Genomic DNA, 8,712 nt, shown 5'->3' with positions numbered 1-8,712 from the left:
GAAGGGAGCGCCCGTTCCCTGCTTACGCCACACTGCAACGTCAGCTAGAAGTGAAGTACAAGAGAGAGAGAGAGAGAGAGAGAGAGAGAGAGAGAGAGAGAGAGAGAGAGAGAGAGAGAGAGAGCGCCCGTTCCCTGCTTACGCCACACTGCAACGTCAGATAGAAGTGAAGCACAAGAGAGAGAGAGAGAGAGAGAGAGAGAGAGAGAGAGAGAGAGAGAGAGAGAGAGAGAGAGAGAGAGAGAGAGCCCGTTCTACGCCTACGCAACACCTGTGCAGACAGTCTGCAGTGTGCTCCCCTTGTCTGACGCTACGACGCTAGTCACCCGCCGCTGCCACTACGTGACCGCGCCCCGGGGCATACTGCAAGGACAGTGTGCCTAGGCAGTCTAAAACAGTGAGTACTTGGCACTGAGGCCTGTGTGTGTGACACCTGCGTGGTCTGTTACGGAGTGGACCACCGGAGGAGACAGCTGTGCTACGCTGTTGGCAAGATGTGACTGTAGTGTGCTGCTGTGGTGTGCTGCTGTAGTGTCCTGCTGTACTGCGAGGTGGGACGCGCTACCCAACGATAGAGACGCTTCGTTGAGTGAGGTCCGGTGGTACGAGCCTTACTTGTACTGTAGCGCGGTAGTGTGCCTCGTGTCCTGTGGTACTGCTCGGTGTGGGCAATAAAGACAAGAATGCCAGGGAGACAGTGCTTTGTTGCCCTTTCCCCACTCTCAGTAGTCCTGTTGTGTATGCTGACTGCCTTGGGCTGCTGCAGTAGTGTGTACCTAAAGGCGCCTGAAGGCTGGAAGGGGCGTGCACAACAATTTTGTGTCAGGAGTGGGATTTGTGAGCAGTGCAACTTATACTTTGGCTGGTGAGGTGCCGGGCAAGCGCTCACAATGTCTGATTCAGAGGACAGAGGTGTTGTGGCAGTGAAGAAGGACAACGTTCAGCAGCTGCGAGAGGAACTGAAGAGCATGTTTGCTGCGATGGCACGGAGAGCTGACATACAGGCACAGCAAATGAACGAGCAGGCACTGAAAACGGATGCGAAACTGGATGCGCAGGCACTACAGGCACAACAAACGAATGAGAAACTGGACGCGGGGAAGGAAGGACTGCGAGTTGTGACGTAGGTGGTGATACAGCAGATGCTGCCGCCTCGGCAGACGGCGCAGCGGTCACGGGAACCCGCCGATGAAGTGCGTGCCTGTGCCAGCGGTGTGGAACCACGGGAATCCGCCGATGACGAGCGTGCCTGGAACCGCCGGAGTCTGCCGACGAGTGCTGTGCCTGTGATGGCAAGTATGGAGCCGTGCCGGAGCCTGTAACTGATGTTAAGGTGCAGATCGATGAAACGGCGCCGGAAGAGGCGGCACAGCAGGCGGCGCTGGGGATATAGCAGTTGCGGACGTCGGTCGAGGAAGAGAGCGGTGCCTGCGGTGGAGTGGAGCCCCTGGAATCTGCTGAGGAGCCCTGTGCCGGCGGCGTGGAACCGCTGAAGTCTGCTGAGGAGCCCTACGCCGGCGGTGTGAAGCCGCCGGAGTCTGCCGAGAAGTGCTGTGCCTGTGGCAGCGAGGTGGAATCCTCGGAGGCTGTGACTGGTGGCAGGACTCCGGAAAAGGCGGCGCGGCGGTGGCGTGTGGCAATGCAGAGAGGCGCCGAGACAGCGGCGGAGCGGGCCATGTTTACTGTCCCCGTGGTGGGAGGTGGTCCCACGTTGCCTTGCCCTCCCTCGCCCCCAAGCAGCGTGGTAGGAGATGCCGGGAGCCGTGAGCTGCCGCCTTCGTCCCCAAGGATCGGCCGCAGGTACGTGGCACGTGCGCGCAGGTGGCGAAAGCCGGCGGCGGGCAGTGGTGAGGCTATCTGGGAGGCTGACTTGGCCCAGTGGTGGACGTCGGTCGGGCGCAAGCAGTGGAGCGTGGAATAGCGAGCCTGGAGGCTCGGTAGTGTTCCACAGGGCCAGGCAGCGAAGGGCCTAGGCCGCCTGACCTCTGCTGTGGGGACGGCAGGCAACGGTGAGGCTGCCTGGGAAGTAACGCTGGCGCAGCTGCGGATGTCGGCGGAAGATGAGCAGAGAACGGCTGGCAGAGGCGTGGAGCAGGCGCGGACCCGAGGGAGGGAGGCTGCCAGGTGGAGCCACGAGGAGCCTGGAGGAGCCTGCCGGGAATGTGGCCAGCTGCGTCGGCCATGCGTGGCGGTCGATGACGAGCTGGGTCTGCGGAGGCGGCGATGTGGCTAGGCGAGACGGCCATACTTGGCGGTGACTACCAACGAGTCGGAGCACCGGAAGAAGCGGAGATGTGGCCAACTGCCTGGGCCATGCTGAGTGGCTACCAGGGAAGCAGACCACCGCAAGCGGCGAGGTGGCCGGTTGTATGGGCCATGCTTGGTGGTGGACGGCGGTGAGCCGGGCCAGCGGAAGTGGCCAAGTGGCCAGACGAAGCTGGGCCACTAGAAGAGGCGGCGACGTGGTCAGGCGCGAGGGCTATGCTCGGTGGCGGACGGCGGGGAGGCTGGCCACCAGAAGCAGCGGAGGTGCGGCCGGGTGTGGCGGCCGCAGGTGGTGGCGGACAGCGGTGAGCCTGGCCACCGGAAGAAGCAGCGGTGCGGCCAGGTACGTGGGCCGCGCTCGCGGGTGAAATGCAGCAGTGTGTTCTGCCGGAGTGGCCGCTGGACTTGTGGCCATGGAGGACAACGCTGGAGGAACTGCCTGGACACCGAGGTGATGGTGCAGGCTGGAGACGCGGCCGGACCAGTGAGGGGAATAGCGCCGCGGCAGAGGGTCATGCAGCTCCACCTGGAGTGGGTGCTGGTTCCAGTAACGTCTGCAGGCCGTGCTGGTGGCAAGCACGGCGGAGGACGTCCCGGTGGCTGGTGGCGATCACGAGCGGAGAGGACGCTCATGTGAGGGACGTGGCAGCTTGAGTGGCGGCTGGATGCGTCTCTGGCAAGTGTGGTGCTGTGCCGATCCTGGAAGGTGGACGTCGGTGTGGGGGGCACGTTGAGGCGTCAGCCTGGCTCGTCGGCTGCGGTCTGGAAAGCCCTGGGCTTGCTGTGCCTCATCTCCTTGGCACTGGCGGGAGCGTAGCGGAGCCTCGAGTGGAGCGGAGGGCATGCGGTGCAGCGGTGCCTGTTCCTCGGGAAGGCGACAGTCTGCGCAGGAGGGGAGATACAGCAAAGCGGTGGGCCAAGCAGGGACGTAGTGGCAGATGCAGAAACCGCCTCCTCCGACACCACCGGTACCCTGTTGGCCCGTGGGAGCGTCGCGGTGCCCCGAGTGGAGCGGAGGGCCCGCGGTGAGGTTGGGCCTGTTCCTGGGAGACGAAGCTCACGGCACAAGTGAGTTGGACGTCAGCCGATACCTCAGCCACCGCCGCACCCTGGAAGGTGCCACGTCACGGGACGAAGAAGAGGACGCTACTGAGAGGGTATTACCTCCTACTGGAGGGAGGTTGTATGTTACATGTACTGTAATATTTTACGTAATGTGTCATGCTGATGTTTTTGTTAGTGCAAAGGCAATGGCAAGACTATCAGTGCGTTGATAGTGACAGTAAATACTCGGGACGACTATTTCGAAGGGGAGAATAGTGTTACACCGGGGGGTTACGTTGGTAGTACTGTGCCGCTGGTTAGTCAAGATACTGGCGGTGGCAGCTTAGAGAGACCGGAAGTGGCATAGATGGTCAGGAGAGCAGCAGAGTGCTGGCCAATCATGGAGTGACCGACATTATATAAAGAGCTTTGGCGGTCCCCAAGAGAGAAAGAAAGCACTCGTTTACCGCCTACGCCACACTGCAACGCCAGATAGAAGTGAATCCCATGAGAGAGAGAGAGAGAGAGAGAGAGAGAGAGAGAGAGAGAGAGAGAGAGAGAGAGAGAGAGAGAGAGAGAGATCGCCCGTTCCCCGCCTACGCAACACCTATGCAGACAGTTTGCAGTGTGCACTCCTTGTCTGACGCTACGACGCTGGTCACCCGCCGCTGCCACTACATGGCTGCGGCCCGGGCCATACTGTGAGGATTGTGTGGTCTGGAAGACTAAGACAGTGAGTACTTGACACTGAGGTGTGTGTATGTGTGTGTGTGTGTGTGTGTGTGTGTGTGTGTGTGTGTGTGTGTGTGTGTGTGTGTGTGTGTGTGTGTGTGTGTGTGTGACACCTGTGTGGTTTGTTATGGCGTGGAACACTTAAGGAGACAGCTGTGCTACGCTGTTGGCAAGATGTGACTGTAGTGTGCTGCTGTGGTGTGTTGCTGTAGTGTGCTGCTGTACTGTGCCGCTGTACTTTGAGGTGGGACGTGCTACCCAGCGATAGAGACGCTTTGCTGAGTGAGGTCCGGTGGTGCGAGTCTTACTTGTACTGCAGCGTGGTAGTGTGCCTCGTGTCCTGTGGTACTGCTCGGTGCGAGCAATAAAGACAAGAGTGCCAGGGAGACAATGCTTTGTTGCCCTTCTCCCCCTCTCAGTAGTTTGTTGAGTCTAGACACGTGTGCGTGCCTCACCCCCACTAGTCAACGAACCCAACCACAACAGCAGTGGTGGATTCCTGTTGTGTCTGTTGACCACCTTGGGCTGCTGCAGTGGTAAGTGTGTACCTGAAGGCGCCTGAAGGCTGGAAGGTGAGTGCACAACAGAATATTAAAAAAAAAAAAAAAAAAAAAAAAAAAAAAAAAAAATATATATATATATATATATATATATATATATATATATATATATATATATATATATATATATATATATATATATATATATATATATATATATATATATAAAGAAGACAATTCTATAAAAAAGGATTGTTAAAAAAAAATCCAAATCTACGAAAGATGTCTTAAAACCCACACGCTTATAAGCATCATGCTGATCTGAGTGCGGCAGAGGGTTGTGTGGAACACAGAATGGCGTTGTGTGCAAAAGTGTCCCGCTGTGCGGAAGTGTACCTTGTGCTACACACCCCTCTGTTATCTATGCTCAAACTCGTGTATGAAAGTGTGTATGGAGCTGATATCACAACCAGAGCAACCACGATCATCAAATGTCCTTATGAGTGTATATAACGCATCATCAGTAGTCTTCTAGTCAATTATTTATCGAATATTTGAAACTTCCGACTCGCACAGTTCCGCACGGTATGGACATGTCATCCTGCACTTGCACTTTTTAAAGTAAATACTGCGAATTCCACATTTATTTTGTTAGTGTAGAAAAAAAAATGGGTCACGCTTTTCCAAGTAATATTTCAATGAGAAATGTTCACTATTAACTAATTTATTGGTAAAAGTAGGGTCAGCCCTTCACATTATTAGGAGGCGGCAGTACACACCTGCCGAAACGATAATTACTCCCAGTGAGGTCTAAAGCACTGTTCAGGGGGTGCTGTGAACTTATCATTAAACCCAGCTGTGACCTCACTGAACGTTTACCTTTGTGTCTCACAACACAAGGGGGCAGTCACAGCCTGCCCTCTAAAGACAACTCTCTTCCTCTACACAAAACTACAAGCACCTAATAACACACACACCCTTCACTCAAAAATTTTAAAATCATCATGGCGACTCCTACACCAGCCTCGGAGTCCCCATCTGGGGAGGGGAGCATAAATGTCCCCAGGTCGGACTGCCTTTCTGTCGACGACCCTAAGTGTCTTGACACCCCCATCAACTTTTTCTTCATTAACTTCTGCAACATTCGCGGTCTAAGATCTAATTTTCAATCTGTAGAACACCACCTCTCCTCTTCTAAACCTCATCTTCTTTTCCTCACTGAAACTCAGGTGTCTGAGGCAACTAACAGTAGCCCCTTTTCTGTTTCCTCCTACTTTCTCTATCCTCATTTTCGATCCAAAGCTGGATGCTGCGTTTATGTGCGCAATGACTTAACCTGCTCTCGTGCCCACGCTCTTGAATCTTCCGAGTTTTCCACCATCTGGCTACGACTACAGAGTCACTCTCATACTAAATTTATCTGTGCTGTATACCTCTCTCCTAACTCCTCTGACTATAAGAAATTCTTTGACTACTTAACTTCCAAAGTGGAGCACATTCTGACCCTCTTCCCTTTTGCAGAGATCTCCATTCGTGGAGATTTCAATGTTCACCACCATCTTTGGCTTTCCTCTCCCTTCACTGACCATCCTGGTGAACTAGCCTACAACTTTGCTATCCTCCATGACCTAGAGCAATTGGTGCAACACCCTACTCGTATTCCTGACCGTCTTGGAGATACGCCCAACATTCTTGACCTTTTCCTGACCTATAATCCTTCTGCTTATGCTGTCACCCTTTCTTCTCCGTTGGGCTCCTCCGATCACAATCTCATATCTTTATCTTGTCCTATCACTCCAATCCCTCCTCAGGATCCCCCTAAGCGAAGGTGCCTCTGGTGTTTTGCCTCTGCCAGTTGGGGGGGACCTGAGGAGGTATTTTGCTGATTTTCCTTGGAATGACTACTGCTTCCGTGTCAGAGACCCGTCTTTGTGTGCTGAGCGCATAACAGAGGTGATAGTGTCTGGCATGGAGGCGTACATTCCTCACTCTTTTTCTCGTCCTAAACCTTCTAAACCTCGGTTTAACACAGCTTGTTCTCGTGCTATACATGATAGAGAGGTGGCCCACAAAAGGTACTTAAGCCTTCCATCACCAGGATCTCATGCACTTTATATTTCTGCCCGGAACCATGCCAAGTCTGTTCTCCAACTAGCCAAAAACTCCTTCATTAACAGAAAATGTCAAAACCTTTCAAGATCTAACTCCCCTCGTGATTTTTGGCATCTAGCCAAAAATATCTCCAATAACTTTGCTTCTTCTTCTTTCCCTCCTCTACTTCAACCAGATGGCACCACTGCTATCACATCTATTTCTAAAGCTGAACTCTTTGCTCAAACCTTTGCTAAAAACGCTACCTTGGACGATTCTGGGCTTGTTCCTCCCTCTCCTCCACCCTCTGACTACTTCATGCCACGTATTAAAATTCTTCGCAATGATGTTTTCCATGCCCTCGCTGGCCTAAACCCTCGGAAGGCTTATGGACCTGATGGGGTCCCTCCTATTGTTCTCCGAAACTGTGCCTCCGTGCTTGCACCTTGCCTAGTCAAACTCTTTCAGCTCTGTCTGTCAACATCTACCTTTCCTTCTTGCTGGAAGTTTGCCTACATTCAACCTGTTCCTAAAAAGGGTGACCGTTCTAATCCCTCAAACTACCGTCCTATTGCTTTAATTTCCTGCCTATCTAAAGTTTTTGAGTCTATCCTCAACAGGAAGATTCTTAAACATCTATCACTTCACAACCTTCTATTTGATCGCCAGTATGGGTTCCGTCAAGGCCGCTCTACTGGTGATCTTCTGGCTTTCCTTACTGAGTCTTGGTCATCCTCTTTTAGAGATTTTGGTGAAACTTTTGCTGTTGCCTTGGACATATCAAAAGCTTTTGATAGAGTCTGGCACAAAGCTTTGATTTCCAAACTACCCTCCTACGGTTTCTATCCTTCTCTCTGTAACTTCATCTCAAGTTTCCTTTCTGACCGTTCTATTGCTGCTGTGGTAGACGGTCACTGTTCTTCTCCTAAATCTATTAACAGTGGTGTTCCTCAGGGTTCTGTCCTGTCACCAACTCTCTTCTTATTATTCATTAATGATCTCCTAAACCAAACTTCTTGTCCTATCCACTCCTACGCTGATGATACCACCCTGCACTTTTCCACGTCTTTTCATAGACGTCCAACCCTTCAGGAGGTAAACATAGCACGCAGGGAAGCCATAAAACGCCTGACTTCTGATCTTTCTAAAATTTCTGATTGGGGCAGAGCAAACTTGGTATTGTTCAATGCCTCAAAAACTCAATTTCTCCATCTATCAACTCGACACAACCTTCCAGACAACTATCCCCTCTTCTTCAATGACACTCAACTGTCCCCCTCTTCTACACTGAACATCCTCGGTCTGTCCTTTACTTATAATCTGAACTGGACACTTCACATCTCATCTCTAGCTAAAACAGCTTCTATGAAGTTAGGTGTTCTGAGACGTCTCCGCCAGTTTTTCTCACCCCCCCAGCTGCTAACTCTGTACAAGGGCCTTATCCGTCCATGTATGGAGTATGCTTCACATGTCTGGGGGGGTTCCACTCATACTGCTCTTCTAGACAGGGTGGAATCAAAAGCTTTTCGTTTCATCAACTCCTCTCCTCTAACTGACTGTCTTCAGCCTCTCTCTCACCGCCGCAATGTTGCATATCTAGCTGTCTTCTACCGCTATTTTCATGCTAACTGCTCTTCTGATCTTGCTAACTGCATGCCTCCCCTCCTTCCTGTGTCTCTCTCTGTGACCCACAGCACCATCTGTGACCCACTGCACAACTGCATTTTCCCAGTAGCTTTTCCCAGCAGCAAGATATCAATGTGTTATGATCACCTTAATTTTGGCGGTGAGTGGGTTGCTCCTCTCTGTGTCACTCTGTAAAGCTTTCCTCCCTTGACCGGTGACAAAGAGAATGCCTGCATTGTCTAAAGAATATCTTTAGATAAGTTTTGTGTCACTAAGTTTATTCAATACATCCTTTCTGGATTAAAAAAAAAAAAAAATTCTAAGCAGAAGATATTGTAGAGCGGCCATCTTAGTAGTGGAAACATCTGTCATTACCTGCTAAGAAAACGGATCAACATGATTTACATTGATTCCTATGGGAAAATTAGTTTCGGTTTTCGAACTTTAGGAACGA

General features: G+C 52.0%; 1 protein-coding gene across 1 annotated transcript; it reads left to right on the top strand.

The window, feature by feature from the left end:
• Positions 1–1,142: 1,142 nt before the first annotated feature.
• LOC135115621 (uncharacterized) lies at positions 1,143–2,233 on the top strand. The gene is made up of 3 exons (XM_064032548.1): positions 1,143–1,292; positions 1,463–1,800; positions 1,942–2,233. The coding sequence occupies exons 1-3, from the start codon at positions 1,143–1,145 to the stop codon at positions 2,231–2,233; spliced, it is 780 nt and encodes a 259-aa protein (XP_063888618.1).
• The last annotated feature ends 6,479 nt before the right edge of the window (positions 2,234–8,712 follow it).

The sequence above is a fragment of the Scylla paramamosain genome, chromosome 29, assembly GCF_035594125.1.
Source record: "Scylla paramamosain isolate STU-SP2022 chromosome 29, ASM3559412v1, whole genome shotgun sequence".
NCBI classification, from domain to species: Eukaryota; Metazoa; Arthropoda; class Malacostraca; order Decapoda; family Portunidae; genus Scylla; species Scylla paramamosain.
This window is presented reverse-complemented; position numbering and strand designations above follow the sequence as displayed.